General features: G+C 42.9%; 2 protein-coding genes across 3 annotated transcripts; one reads left to right on the top strand and one right to left on the bottom strand.

Annotated features, from left to right (window-relative positions):
- The first annotated feature begins 97 nt into the window (after positions 1-97).
- Positions 98-7,758, top strand: c1qbp (complement component 1, q subcomponent binding protein). Its single transcript, XM_029699566.1, has 6 exons — positions 98-504; positions 1,036-1,186; positions 3,197-3,290; positions 6,813-6,908; positions 7,056-7,181; positions 7,422-7,758. The coding sequence occupies exons 1-6, from the start codon at positions 252-254 to the stop codon at positions 7,569-7,571; spliced, it is 870 nt and encodes a 289-aa protein (XP_029555426.1). The 5' UTR covers positions 98-251; the 3' UTR covers positions 7,572-7,758.
- A 187-nt stretch (positions 7,759-7,945) lies between these two features.
- Positions 7,946-10,388, bottom strand: rpain (RPA interacting protein). Of its 2 annotated transcripts, none has more exons than XM_029699564.1 (7): positions 10,191-10,388; positions 9,767-9,955; positions 9,519-9,612; positions 9,265-9,379; positions 9,099-9,162; positions 8,844-8,984; positions 7,946-8,415 (listed from the first exon to the last, which is right to left on the bottom strand). In XM_029699564.1, exons 1-7 carry the CDS (start codon positions 10,260-10,262, stop codon positions 8,386-8,388), a joined length of 705 nt encoding a protein of 234 aa, XP_029555424.1. In that variant the 5' UTR covers positions 10,263-10,388; the 3' UTR covers positions 7,946-8,385. The 2 variants fall into 2 exon arrangements, with proteins under 2 accessions (XP_029555424.1, XP_029555425.1); XM_029699565.1 differs by having other exon boundaries at positions 9,519-9,591; positions 10,191-10,387.
- Between the last annotated feature and the right edge of the window lie 5,767 nt (positions 10,389-16,155).

The raw sequence follows: 16,155 nt of genomic DNA, 5'->3' as shown, positions 1-16,155 counted from the left end.
TATTTCATTACATGTATGTATTGACTATTAATACTTTTTTTTTACTGCAAAACGTGTTTGGTCTAGTCATTGGTTTAGACCTTGTGATCACTTCCGGTTCAAAGTTTGAAGAGGTCACGGTGTCCTTCCACACGTGTGTTTCCAGGCATAACTAGTACTCGCACTACAGTAGCTAACGTGAGTAGCTGGTAACTGGAACTTATCAAACCAATTTTTTTAAATTTACTAGTCAAATTGACCAACCTATAATCATGTTAAAGACGTTTTCCCGAGCGGTGAGTTCCGCAGTTCGAGTTTCTACAACATCAATGTCCTCGACTCCTGCTCTCCATCCTCTTACGAGGTCGGCGTTATACTCTCCAAACTCGGGAACAACCCGGTCTCTCACCCGGTCTCTCTGGATGATGAGCAGTAATGGCGCAGCATCGGGATACCGACCAAAACTCTTCAGTTCAAAAGGACGGAGTCCTGTATCCTGTGAATGTGTGTCGCTACATACGGAAGGTAACTAGCTAGGTAGTTACTGTAGTATGAGTACTAGTTATGTTAGCTAGGTAAATGACCCCCTCCCCTCCACTTGCTTGGTCTTGTTGAACTAGTTAGTTGTGTGTGTAAAACAATGGAGGAATAGCTGCGACCAGCTTGTAAAACATGGACATCTTTTGTAACATATGTTCTCATGTAACTGTCTGACTGGAGGGGCGACATTGGTAAGAAATGTCACCAATGTGTGTCCCCCCCCTAATGTATGGAACCGTAATGTCTATAGTATCTAGTCAAAAGTTAGCTCATGGGGTTTATCAAGCAAGACCGCATGTTTTAGAGCTGATGATGAAACCAGCTCTTGAGTGTGATGTTAGCTGGCTAGCCGTCCTTAATGGTACCTCCATCTGGACCTGTGTCGAGCAATGCGCATGTGACCTTGGAAATGGAACAAGGGTGGCTGCAATAATCTATAGGACTAGGGTGTCGTTAATAATGACTTCTCTGTTTAAAAAAAAAAAAGATATTATCTTATTAACTGCTCTGTTTCAGGAGACAAAGCCTTTGGAGATTTCCTGTCTGATGAAATGAAAGAAGAGAAGAAGGTCCAGAAAAGCAAGACTCTTCCCAAGATGTCTGGAGGGTGGGAGCTGGAGCAGAACGGCACAGAAGCCAAACTCATCAGGAAGCTCTCTGGAGAAAAGTAAAGAGCATAGCGAGAAAATAACGCTTCGAATATTACAATACATAAACATACCTCCCCCATTCTGAGTAAATGTCCATTTTTTTTTTTACCTTTATTTAACTAGGCAAGTCAGTTAAGAACAAATTCTTATTTTCAATGACGCTCTAGGAACAGTGGGTTAACTGCCTTGCAGAACGACAGATTTTTACCTTGTCAGCTCGGGGATTTGATCTTGCAACCATTTCGGTTACTAGTCCAACGCTCTAACCACTAGGCTACCTGCCCCCCCCTACACTCTAACCACTAGGCTACCTGCCCCCCCTACACTCTAACCACTAGGCTACCTGCCCCCCCCTACACTCTAACCACTAGGCTACCTACCCCCCTACACTCTAACCACTAGGCTACCTACCCCCCTACACTCTAACCACTAGGCTACCTGCCCCCCCCTACACTCTAACCACTAGGCTACCTGCCCCCCCTACACTCTAACCACTAGGCTACCTGCCCCCCCCTACACTCTAACCACTAGGCTACCTACCCCCCCTACACTCTAACCACTAGGCTACCTACCACCCCTACACTCTAACCACTAGGCTACCTACCACCCCTACACTCTAACCACTAGGCTACCTGCCACCCCTACACTCTAACCACTAGGCTACCTGCCGCCCCTACACTCTAACCACTAGGCTACCTGCCGCCCCTACACTCTAACCACGAGGCTACCTGCCACCCCTACACTCTAACCACTAGGCTACCTGCCCCCCCTACACTCTAACCACTAGACTACCTACCCCCCCCTACACTCTAACCACTAGACTACCTGCCCCCCCTACACTCTAACCACTAGACTACCTGCCCCCCCTATACTCTAACCACTAGACTACCACCCCTACACTCTAACCACTAGGCTACCTACCCCCCTACACTCTAACCACTAGACTACCTGCCCCCCCCTACACTCTAACCACTAGACTACCTACCCCCCCTACACTCTAACCACTAGACTACCTACCCCCTCCTACACTCTAACCACTAGACTACCTACCCCCCCTACACTCTAACCACTAGACTACCTGCCCCCCCTACACTCTAACCACTAGACTACCTGCCCCCCCCTACACTCTAACCACTAGACTACCCCCCCTCCCCTACACTCTAACCACTAGACTACCTGCCGCCCCTACACTCTAACCACTAGACTACCTACCCCCTACACGCTAACCACTAGGCTACCTACCACCCCTACACTCTAACCACTAGGCTACCTACCCCCCCTACACTCTAACCACTAGGCTACCCCCCCCCCCACACTCTAGCCACTAGGCTACCTACCCCCCCCTACACTCTAACCACTAGACTACCTACCCCCTACACTCTAACCACTAGACCAACTGCCCCCCCTACACTCTAACCACTAGGCTACCCCCCCCCCCCCCACACTCTAACCACTAGACTACCTACCCCCCCCTACACTCTAACCACTAGACTACCTACCCCCCTACACTCTAACCACTAGACCAACTGCCCCCCCTACACTCTAACCACTAGACTACCTGCCCCCAATACACTCTACCCACTAGGCTACGTACCCCCCTACACTCTAACCACTAGGCTACCTGCCGCCCCATCAGTTACCGCAGACATTTTGTTTTGACTATGAATATGTAACCGATGTGAAATGGCTAGTTAGTTAGCGGTGGTGCGCGCTAATAGCATTTCAATCAGTGACGTCACTCGCTCTGAGACCTGAAGTGGTTGTTCCCCTTGCGTTGCAAGGGCCGCGGCTTTTGTGGCGCGATGGGTAACGATGCTTCGTGGGGTGTCAGTTGTTGATGTGTGCAAGGGTCCCTGGTTCGAGCCCGGGTTGGGGCGAAGAGAGGGACGGAACCTACACTGTTACAAATACAGTTGGATGTCCTATCAATAAAAGCAGACCTGCATAAAACTAACCCGGTCAGGATTCACATCATTTGAAATGTATTCTTTATAGAATCATTGTCTGATCCCTTCCCTTCCTTGCAGAGTGACCGTCACATTCAACATCAACAACAGTGTTCCCCCTAACTTTGAAGAGGAGGCGGAACAAGTGCAGGGACAGAAGTCGGCAGAAAGTGAGGTAAGTCTTGAGCTGGAATGATGATAAACCGAAAATTAGACATAGGCTTCCTCTTACTGAAGCATTTTGATTATGAAAGTAATTTTCTGTCATTTTGCAACACAACATTCCTGTAGATTGTTCTAAATGTAAAATCATTATTTGGTCAACAGTAATAGCCTGCCTGTGCATTATGTTGATTCTTGCTATGAAAGTATTTTGCTTTTGGTTATGTGAGTGAGCCACTCACTCCCTCTGCCCACTGTGATACGGAGGAGGGAGAGATGCGTTCTGAGAAGCATATGACATATATTGTTCAGAATGCTGTTGTGGGGGAAAGACCGTTTTCAAAGCAACTACTGTTGGACTATTCTAATCAAGTGAGAGAGACTTTGTCATTTCCTCAAACAATCATCTATCTTCAATATCGATTAATTATTGCAATAATGAGACTGGTCGACCCAACACCCTTGAGTGTTGGGCTGAGAGTCTAACCTTTACAGACAATGCTCTTTCTTAAATAGCTGAAACCAAGAATAGATTGGGGGGTACCAGAAGCCACTTTGGGTTCATCCTGTTGTCATCTGCCTCTTGTGTTATTTCACAGATAAAATGAAATGTTTGTTCTATTCCTTCAGGCTACTATCTTTATCTCGAGAGACACACACACACACACACACACACACAATTCTGGCCCAATCAGACCTGAGACATAGATCTCACATGCACCACTAATCATAGAATGGAATGTGGCTGTTTTGGTTTTCATCACCAAGCCATCTCTTAAACAGTTGCTAGCCCAAGCTTCAAAGACTCCTCTCAGTTCAAGTCAGAATGAAGAGAGAGGTCTAAGAACCCTACTCTATTGCATAAGACAACCATTCGATGCATAAACATCATCTTGTAATTTTGCTACCAAGAGTCATAGCTTTCTGTGAGTATATCACCTTTTAATATTGAGTTCACGGCACCACTTTGCTACCTGAGTAGGCGGTGTAGTATGTTTTTGGATTGCGCCATTTACGGCGAATAGGCCAAGTGGCCTAGCGCTGGATAGTTTCTGTACGACATTACATTTACTGATATCCATGTAGGCTAATTGATCAATCTATCGAGCAACAAGATAATAAGATAATATTTAGAGTTGAAAGTCTAAGTGCTTTGAGTTCCGACTTCCTCGGGTGGTGGGTAATAGGTTATAGTCTAGGCTGATATGAACAAAGATGGCAAATTCATCCCCGACGAGCCAAAAATAAATCAGATCATTCTGGATCCTGTTTTTGACAGGTGGCACATCAAAATATCAGTCATGCGTTCCCTGGATATGTAAATGAAATGGCTTACTTTTTGAATCACTAGGCAGGTTTCCATTGACCCAGTTTTATGTTACAAAAGCAATGACGCAAAATAAAATCTTTGACGTGTTTAATGGAAACTGCAGATATGGGAGACATTTTCTAAAGACCACGGGTTGATTTGTCTTTTGTCAAAATGTATTTATTGCAACAAGTTATGATGGAAAATGTTTTTTTTAAATAAATGATCGCTGAATACTTTTTTTTTTTACATCCAGCAGTTTTTATCAACATGATCATTAAATTTAAATGCACTCAAGCAGATAATTGTCACATCTATTTTCTATACAAACTTTATAAATGTTGACAAAAAAAAAAAATCGCTGGACTAGTTAATGGAAGCATAGCTACTGGTTACCGTCTCAGTTAATACTTGGCACTGTGAGAAAAAATAATTGTCTCGCACTCTGCTGCTAATATAAACTGTCCATTAACTTTTTATATAAACTCAGCAAAAAAAAAAAACATCCCTTTTTTCAGGACGCTATCTTTCAAAGTTAATTGGTAAAAATCCAAATAACTTCACAGATCTTCATTGTAAAGGGTTTAAACACTGTTTCCCATGCTTGTTCAATGAACCATAAACAATTAATGAACATGCACCTGTTGGAACGGTCGTTAAGACACTAACAGCTTACAGGGCGGCAGGTAGCCTAGTGGTTAGAGCGTTAGACTAGTAACCGAAAGATCGAATCCCCGAGTTGACAAGGTACAAATATGTCATTCTGCCCCTGAACAAGGCAGTTAACCCACTGTTCCTAGGCCGTCATTGAAAATAAGAATTTGTTCTTACCGTTATTTAACTAGGCAAGTCCGTTTAAAAACAAAAAGACGGTGGGCAATTAAGGTCACAACTATGAAAACTTAAGACACTAAAGAGGCCTTTCTACTGACTCTGGGGGAAAAACTGCAAAAGAAAAATGCCCAGGGTCCCTGCTCATCTGCGTGAACATGCCTTGGGCATGCTGCAAGGAGGCGTGAGGACTGCAGATGTGGCCAGGGCAATAAATTGCAATGTCCGTACTGAGAAATGCCTAAGACAGTGCTACAGGGAGACAGTATGGACAGCTGATCGTCCTCGCAGTGGCAGACCACATGTAACACCACCTGCACAGGATCGGTACATCCGAACATCACACCTGCGGGACAGGTACGGGATGGCAACAACTGCCCAAGTTATACCAGGAACGCACAATCCCTCCATCAGTGCTCAGACTGTCTGCAATAGGCTGAGAGAGGCTGGACTGAGGGCTTGTAGGCCTGTTGTAAGGTAGGTCCTCACCGGCAACAATGTCGCCTATGGGGACAAACCCACCGTCGCTGGACCAGACAGGACTGGCAAAAAGTGCTCTTCACTGACAAGTCGCGGTTTTGTCTCACCAGGGGTGATGGTCGGATTCGCGTTTATCGTCGAAGGAATGAGCGTTACACCGAAGACCTGTATTCTGGAGCGGGATCGATTTGGAGGTGGAGGGTCCGTCATGGTCTGGGGCGGTGTGTCACAGCATCATCGGACTGAACTTGTCATTGCAGGCAATTTCAACGCTGTGCGTTACAGGGAAGACATCCTCCTCCCTCATGTGGTACCCTTCCTGCAGGCTCATCCTGACATGACCCTCCAGCATGACAATACCCACCAGCCATACTGATCGTTCTTTGCGTGATTTCCTGCAAGACAGGAATGTCAGTGTTCTGCCATGGCCAGCGAAGAGCCCGGATCTCAATCCCATTGAGCACGTCTGGGACCTGTTGGATCGCAGGGTGAGGGCTAGGGCCATTCCCCCCCCCCCCCCCCCCCAGAAATGTCTGGGAACTTGCAGGTGTCTTGGTGGAAGAGTGGGGTAACATCTCACAGCAAGAACTGGCAAATCTGGTGCAGTCCATGAGGAGGAGATGCACTTAATGCAGCTGGTGACCACACCAGATACTGACTTACTTTTGATTTTGACCCCCCTTTGTTCAGGGACACATTATTCAATTTCTGTTAGTCACATGTCTGTGGAACTTGTTCAGTTTGGCTGTTGAATCTTATGTTCATACACATGTTAAGTTTGCTGAAAATAAATGCAGTTGACAGTGACGTTTTCTTTTTTGCTATTTTAGTTGTATATACATAGTAACATTTATCGCTATATGAATTTGTCCATGCCAGCTGTTACAACGCTAAGCCTTGTGTGTTTCCTAACAGCCAGATGACGTGTCAACACCCAACTTTGTTGTCGAGGTGACGAAACCAGCAGCAAAACATTCCTTGGTGTTTGACTGCCATTATCCCGAAGATGAGGTAAGATATCCTACAAGTGAATCATCATTGGCTATATGGTCCAGAAACATTTCATTAATAGAAGAGTTATTGGGAAGCAGGCTTTGATTTGTTCCTTACCACATTAAGTAATAAATCTAACAATGTTGGGTTAAATTGATTTCTCAGGTAAGCCACGGTGAAGGGGAAGAGGAGAGCGACATTTTTTCCATACGTGAGGTCAGTTTTCAGCCAGAGGGAGATGGAGAGTGGAAGGAAACGTCATACACTCTCAACACAGACGCTCTGGACTGGGTAAGAGCTGATGCTCATGGTCTTCCCCTCAGCATATCTAAATATCATTACTGATACTTCATTATTCTAGCCTGTTGCCAAGAGGGCAGAAAGACTGGTACCCAGGCTATTATTCATCTACGATTACTTTACTGCCTACAATAGGACATTTTCAGGAAGGCTGCTCTACTTTAAATTTGGCCCGGCTTATAGGTTTTCCCTGAGTTTAGGTGCTTCAAACTGGCCTGTCTTTCACTTCAGGCTCTGTATGACCACCTGATGGACTTCCTGGCTGACCGGGGGGTTGACAACACATTTGCTGATGAACTGATGGAGCTGAGCACTGCCATGGAGCATCAAGAATACATCAAGTTCCTGGATGACCTCAGTGGCTTTATCAAATGTAATTAGTGTGTTCTGTTTACATTTCAGACACCACCCCCTCCAAATATTTTCCATTTGTTTTTCCAATCTAATTGGAGGGGGAAGAATAGGTGCAAGAGTTATTGCATTTGATGTTTCTGCAGCTTTTAATTTCATATTGAACCATTTTGCTGCAACTGAGGTTAATAAAGGCTGTTAGGTTAGTATCAATGTTGACCACACATCTACATTTGTCATTTAGCAGACGCTCTTATCCAGAGCGACTTAGTGGTGAATGCATACATTTCATGCCTTTTTTTTTTTTTATACTGGCCCCCCCGTGGGAATCGAACCCACAACCCTGGCGTTGCACACACCATGCTCTACCAACTGAGCCACAGGAAAGGCAGTGAGACATGACATGAGTGGGTTAAGCATGATTTTATTGCTGACATACGTCAATTACTTGTGTACATTTCCCTCATTACATGAGGACAACAGTGCAGAAGAGAAATTAAGCCAGTGATCATAGCAAAAGGATTTGATTCATGCATTGAGCTGGTTGTAGCAGTCTATGCGTACCTTTTCAGGGAGGAAGGAAGGCCTCCAGGAAACGTCTGAGACACGTAACAGGAAGTATCATGATCAGAGCTGTGGCATCCCATTAGCCAGCTCAATGTCCTGCCGTGACTACATTGTGCCCTTGTAACGTAAGTCTTTAAGACATGCTCTGAATACCATTCAAACTAAAAAACGGCCCAATCTTACTGTACAAATAAAGTCTTTATTTCAGCGGACAAAAATCCTCCCACGCACACAGGAGGGTTAAAAATCAGACTTTTCCCCTGGTAGGATGGGCGATTCACAGAACTATGGATAGGTAATCACAAGCCTGAAATCAGAAACGAGACGATCAGTCACCCTGCACTGCATTCAACGATATGATATAACTAGTCAAGGGTAATTGCTTTGTCACCTACAATTAAACAGTATAAACCCCATGCTGCAGGACCCCCTTAATCAAAAATATGACTTATCAGAATACATTAGGAATGTTTAACATGATAAGCGAGGCACTACAACAAGGACAGTAGGTGTAGGGAGCGTAGTAGTGATACTAGTTAAGTGTTACATTATGGCCTGACCTCCCAAACACAAGAGGATTGTAAGTATGATAAAAGACAACTTACGTCCCAGGTGGCACTATTCCCTTTATAGTACACTATTTTTAACCAGGGCCCATAGAGTTCAGGTCAAAAGAGGTACACTATGTAGGGAAGAGATTGCCATTTGAGACATGTATTCAAGCCAGTCAGTCACCTTGCAGCTCATCATGAGGTTTGGAGCGCTGTCTGCATTGGAGGCCATGGAGAAGACGGGGTTCTGAAGACAATCCTCCATGTGTTCAGTTACCCTCCTCTCCAACAGACACTGCAGAGACTCTAGGGTCATGTTGCTTTGCTGGAGACGAGATGAACAGACACTGACCATGAGGAACAGAGTGATCAGCACAACAGATAATCCAACAACAACAAAAAAGGTCAATTTTAATTGTGTATAAGATATCATACAAACCCTTGTGTTGATGTAAAGCCCACATGGACAGGAGGTAAAATGGCTGTTCACAGCTAGGTTGTGTCTGAAATGTAGACAGTCACACAGTCCGTGGTTTAAGAATCTTAACTAGGACACATCAGAGCAAGTGCAATAGCATATCAAGTCACATCTCGGAGAGACTTACACATGACATACAGGACATATGATTTGCCTTTCCCCTTCCAGCCCTTCCACAACTGAATTCAAGTACTGCTCCTCAAACTGCATGCTTTTCTCATATTCCTCAATGATGGAGAGCTCTGGAGAGAGAACAAGTTGCATGTCATTCAGAGAGAATTATCTATGCCCGTCCTGTTTTCTGGTCTGTGTTTGTGTGCAGCTGTGTGTGTGTGTGTGTACTAATACAGTCAGGCAAGATTCATTTGGGAATTAAACTACCTTGAGACATAAGTTCCTGTTGGATTTCTTCAAACACTGCCAGTTCATCATACTCCTTCATGACACTGTACATCTGTAGAGAAGACGTATCTGCCTTATTAAAAAAAATAGTGTTTTTCACCTTTATGTAATGTCATGTTACATAACTCATGTAAAATTAGCTGTAGATTAGTTGTATGCATGTGTCATGTTAGCGACACGATTACCTCTCAGGTACAGACATTAGTAGGCAACTGACAACCCCTCACCTCTTCCATTCCGTCTCTGCGCCACAGGGAAGGCAGCCCTCTGTTGACTGACTGAAGCGCATTCCACTCTTCCTCCATCACCTCCTGGACGAAAACAGAGCCCTTGGTGCTGCTGTGTTGACCATCTCCCATCTGACGGTACTTCTCCAGTAACCTGGATCGGCTGTTCTTCAACCTGTCCACGCAACGCTGAGGAACAAAACATTGAAAAAAAAAGTTAACCATCAAAACAAGTTACACTTCATGAGCTAAAGCCTTGGTATTAAGTCGGTGAGCGTTATTTCAATTCTGGTTTCCGCTAGATTCAGATAAAGATTACGCCTAAATGTTCCAATGTTTGGCCTCGGGTCTATCAACTAGCCGTGGTTAACTTGTTAGCAAAGCCACCGTCCAGATATTGATAATACTCCATAAGTAACGTTACCTTCCTGTAGGTTTCTTTCCATGGTGGAGTCGTCCCCTTGTGAAGAGAACGGTGTCTGTGTAACGCATCCATGAGATCAGTAGCTTTAATGATGTACCGTTTAGTGTATATAAAACAAACAAAAATCTAACTAGCTACAAGTTCACAACAACATACCAAACAGTTCTGCTTTTGCGCATTGTGGTCGAGTTTTAAGCTTTTCGACAACCCGGAAGTTGTTACTAAGCCTGGGATATGTAGTCAATCGAGTGGGTCACTGCCTACACGCAACTCTTCCTCTCTGATAGGAATTAATACATTGAAACTATGTTTAAAAAAAATATATTTATATATATAATACCCAATCATTAATCGTTGATCATTCAAAAAATGTCAATTCTAGGCAGAGATAAATATATGTGTTGTCCATTTGCACGTTATTGCTGTCACAATGTATGTTGACATCATGATGTGCATCTACTTTTTTCACCAAAAGACAAAATGTCCATAGGTACTTCATATGGACACTGTAGGAGAAGTGGTGGAATACGTACTTTTCTAGTATCGATAGCAGTCTTTATTCAGTCTGCTATCACTTCTAGCCATAGGCAGCGTGTCCGTATGGCAAGAGAAAAACTATGAGCTTTCCCTAAAGTACATTTAATTACCAAAATTATACTTATACAAATAAAAATAATTAAAACAGGCAAATACACCAGAAAGCATGATTTGGCCAAAGAGGATCATTAGCGTTTAAAAATAATCATTTTTAATTGTTTTAAATCGCGTAGCCTACAGTCAGAAGAGCTCACAATTTCAGCAGCTCGCACGGTAAAATACCAAATAGATGATTGTTGAGTTGCGTCTGTCAGTGAAAAGCACAGAGACCCAGACAGGCATATCACAATATTTAACGGAAAAAACAATTTGGAAAGCAAATGGATATTGCTGTAAAGAGAAGACAATGAAAATACTCCAATCTGTCTTTTAGATGTCAAAATGCTCAACTTAAATGAGCGAACTGCAGCATGTTTTATTGGCACCAGAGGAGGACATCGGCCATATACCGAAAGGCTGCCATAACATAAAGGCTGCCAACTCAGTTACACTGTAATCCTCCATAACATAAAGGCTGCCAACTCAGTTACACTGTAATCCTCCATAACATAAAGGCTGCCAACTCAGTTACACTGTAATCCTCCATAACATAAAGGCTGCCAACTCAGTTACACTGTAATCCTCCATAACATAAAGGCTGCCAACTCAGTTACACTGTAATCCTCCATAACATAAAGGCTGCCAACTCAGTTACACTGACAGACAGACAGACAGACAGACAGACAGACAGACAGACAGACAGACAGACAGACAGACAGACAGACAGACAGACAGACAGACAGACAGACAGACAGACACAGCCTTTATGTTATGGAGGATTACAGTGTAACTGAGTTGGCAGCCTTTATGTTATGGAGGATTACAGTGTAACTGAGTTGGCAGCCTTTATGTTATGGAGGATTACAGTGTAACTGAGTTGGCAGCCTTTATGTTATGGAGGATTACAGTGTAACTGAGTTGGCAGCCTTTATGTTATGGAGGATTACAGTGTAACTGAGTTGGCAGCCTTTATGTTATGGAGGATTACAGTGTAACTGAGTTGGCAGCCTTTATGTTATGGAGGATTACAGTGTAACTGAGTTGGCAGCCTTTATGTTATGGAGGATTACAGTGTAACTGAGTTGGCAGCCTTTATGTTATGGAGGATTACAGTGTAACAGTAAAAAGGATAAGAGTTACAGTGGAGTTCCACACACCGCTGCAGCCTTGAAGTGCAGGGGGGCCCAGGGGCTGTTGGTGTCCCAAACTCGTTGGGGAACCCCTGGAGGTCAGGCGCACTTCCCCAGATAGCATATGTACAAGTCATAAGCTAAGGCAATTTTTTTAATTTTTAGAATAGCAGGAAATTAGCTTTTAAACTGCAACATTTTATCTCATTGCAAAATGTGTAGAATAGCATGACATTAGCTATAAAACGGCACATTTTTCACTATGCCCCATGGCAAAATGTGTAGAATTGCAGGAAATTTGCTTTAAAACAGCAACATTTTCTTGCAGCCATATGGAAAAATGTGTAAAAATCACGCCACGACACATCACATCACACATATTTGTTATAAAAAAATATTTAACAACCACTGCTGAAAGTCACTATAGAGTAGTACTGTAATACAGTATAGTACAGTATAGAGTAGTACTGTAATACAGTATAGTACAGTATAGAGTAGTACTGTAATACAGTATAGTATAGAGTAATACTGTAATAGAGTATAGTATAGAGTAATTCTGTAATACAGTATAGTATAGAGGAGTACTGTAATACAGTATAGTATAGAGGAGTACTGTAATACAGTATAGTATAGAGGAGTACTGTAATAGAGTATAGTATAGAGGAGTACTGTAATACAGTATAGTATAGAGGAGTACTGTAATAGAGTATAGTATAGAGTAGTACTGTAATTACATTTACATTTACATTTTAGTCATTTAGCAGACGCTCTTATCCAGAGCGACTTACAGTAGTGAATGCATACATTTCATACAATTTCATTAAAAAAAATTCTGTGCTGGCCCCCTGTGGGAATCGAACCCACAACCCTGGCGTTGCAAACACCATGCTCTACCAACTGAGCTACAGGGAAGGCTGTAATAGAGTATAGTATAGAGTAGTACTGTAATACAGTATAGTATAGAGTAATACTGTAATAGAGTATAGTATAGAGGAGTACTGTAATACAGTATAGTATAGAGGAGTACTGTAATAGAGTATAGTATAGAGTAGTACTGTAATACAGTATAGTATAGAGTAATACTGTAATAGAGTATAGTATAGAGGAGTACTGTAATACAGTATAGTATAGAGGAGTACTGTAATACAGTATAGTATAGAGGAGTACTGTAATAGAGTATAGTATAGAGTAGTACTGTAATACAGTATAGTATAGAGTAATACTGTAATAGAGTATAGTATAGAGGAGTACTGTAATAGAGTATAGTATAGAGGAGTACTGTAATAGAGTATAGTATAGAGGAGTACTGTAATACAGTATAGTATAGAGGAGTACTGTAATAGAGTATAGTATAGAGTAATACTGTAATAGAGTATAGTATAGAGTAATACTGTAATAGAGTATAGTATAGAGGAGTACTGTAATACAGTATAGTATAGAGTAATACTGTAATAGAGTATAGTATAGAGTAATACTGTAATAGAGTATAGTATAGAGGAGTACTGTAATACAGTATAGTATAGAGTAATACTGTAATAGAGTATAGTATAGAGGAGTACTGTAATACAGTATTGTACAGTGTCCAACATTTTAGTAGAGAAATTGAGAAAACAACTGTTCTGTCATGACTGATAGCAACTCACAGAGGTCCACAAAAATCTTGAAAAGATGAATGACAAAGGAATGAATGAGACAAGCATGTTTGACAAAATAGTATTTAAATGCCTGAACAATGTCTTCAGTGTGTGTGTGTGTGTGTGTGTGTGTGTGTGTGTGTGTGTGTGTGTGTGTGTGTGTGTGTGTGTGTGTGTGTGTGTGTGTGTGTGTGTGTGTGTGTGTGTGTGTGTGTGTGTATACTGAACAAAAATATAAACGCAACATGCAACAATTTCAAATATTTTACTGAGTTACAGTTCATAGAAGGAAATCAGTCAATGGAAATAAATTCATTAGGCCATACATAATCTATGGATTTCACATGACTGGAAATACAGATATGCATCTGTTGGTCACAGATACCTTAAGAAAAAATCAGTCAGTATCTGGTGTGACCACCTCATGCAGTGCGACAAATGTAATTTGCATCAGGCTGTTGATTTTGGCCTCTGGAATGTTCTCCCACTCCTCTTCAATGGCTGTGCTAAGTTGCTGGATATTGGCTGGAACTGGAACACACTGTCATACACGTCGATACAGAGCATCCCAAACCTGCTCAATGGGTGACATATCTGGTGAGTATGCAGGTCATGGAAGAACTGGGACATTTACAGCTTCCAGGATACAGATCCTTGTGATATGGGGCTGTGCATTATCATGCTGAAACACGAGGTGATGGCGACGGATGAATGGCACGAGAATGGGCCTCAGGATCTCGTCACGGTATCTCTGTGCATTCAAATTGCCATCGATAAAATGCAATTGTGTTCGTTGTCTGTAGTTTTTGCCTGCCCACCACGGGGGCACTCTTTTTACAATGTCGACATCAGCAAACAGCTTGCCCACATGCGGTCTGCGATTGCGAGGCCGGTTGGACAACATCTCTGGAGGACAATCTTGCAGTCGGCATGCCAATTGCACGCTCCCTCAAAACTCGAGACGTCTGTGGCAAAACTTCACATTTTAGAGCGGCCTTTTATCGTCCCCAGCACAAGGTGCACCTGTGACGTTTAATCAGCTTGATATGCCACACCTGTCAGGTGGATGGATTAGCTTGGCAAAGGAGAAATGCTCACTAACAAGGATGTAATAAAAATGTGGGCACAACATTTGAGAGAAATACGATTTGTGCGTACGGAACATTTCTGGGATCTTTTATTTCAGCTCATGAAACATGGGACCAACACTTTACATGCTGCGTTTATATTGTTGTTCACTGTGTGTGTGTGTGTGTGTGTGTGTGTGTGTGTGTGTGTGTGTGTGTGTGTGTGTGTGTGTGTGTGTGTGTGTGTGTGTGTGTGTGTGTGTGTGTGTGTGTGTGTGTGTGTGTGTGTGTGTGTGTGTGCCATGCCAACAACAACCCTTGGTACAGAGAGGAAGTCTCTTATTCCTACTGCTCCTCTAGCTTTACCAAATCTGATTTGTTGCTCCATGAATAAAACACACACACAACCTGAGCCAAGAAAAACACTGCAGCCCTAAAGAAAGACTGCTACTGAATCCATGTTTCTGCTCGTTTACTAGAATGTATTCAGCCAAAGACCTTCCATTGAGGAAGTAAGGTAGGAGTATTATATCACGCTAAAGATTCAACAATTGGTCTTCAAGTGTACTAGCTTAAAACCAATCAATTTATCTTCAAGTATAACCAATCAATCAATCTTCAAGCATACAGTAACCAATCTTCAAGCATAACCAATCAATTTAGCTATTGTCAAATGAAATGCAGCATGGAATCAGATAGGATATTAGCACAGGAATTGTTATTTATTTGGAATGTCCACTTATAGTGCATTCAGGAAAGTATTCAGACCCATTGACTTCTTCCACATGTTTATGTTACAGCTTTATTCTAAAATTGATTAAATTGTTTTTTTTACCCCTCAATCTACACACAATACCTCATAAAGACGAAGCAATTTTTTTTGAATTCTTTGCAAAATGTATAAATAAAATAAATACCTGAAATGTCACATTTACGTATTCAGACCCTTTACTCAGAACTTTGTTGAAGCACCTTTGGCAGCGATTACAGCCTCGAGTCTTCTTGGGTATGACGCTACAAGCTAGGGACACCTGTATTTGGAGAGTCTCCCATTCTTCTCTGCAGATCCTCTCAACTCTGTCAGGTTGGATGGGGAGCGTCGCTGCACAGCTGTTTTCAGGTCTCTCCAAGGATGCTCGATCGGGTTCAAGTCCGGGCTCTGCCTGGCCACTCAAGGACATTCAGAGACTTGTCTCGAAGCCACCCCTGCGTTGTCTTGGCTGTGTGCTGAGGGTTGTTGTCCTGTTGGAAGGTGAACCTTTGCGTCAGTCTGAGGTCCTGAGCGCTCTGGAGCAGGTTTTCATCAATGATTTCTCTGTACCATGCTCCGTTCATCTTTCCCTCGATCCTGACTAGTCCCTGCCGCTGAAAAACATCCCCGCAGCATGATGCTTCCACCACCATGCTTCACCGTTGGGATAGTGCCAGGTTTCCTCCAGACTTGAAGTTTGGCATTCAGGCCAAAGAGTTCAATATTGGTTTCATCAGACAAGAGAAT

Source organism: Salmo trutta, chromosome 19, assembly GCF_901001165.1.
Source record: "Salmo trutta chromosome 19, fSalTru1.1, whole genome shotgun sequence".
Taxonomy (NCBI): Eukaryota; Metazoa; Chordata; class Actinopteri; order Salmoniformes; family Salmonidae; genus Salmo; species Salmo trutta.
Note: the sequence above shows the minus strand (reverse complement) of the source record. Positions and strands in the feature narration are given on the sequence as shown.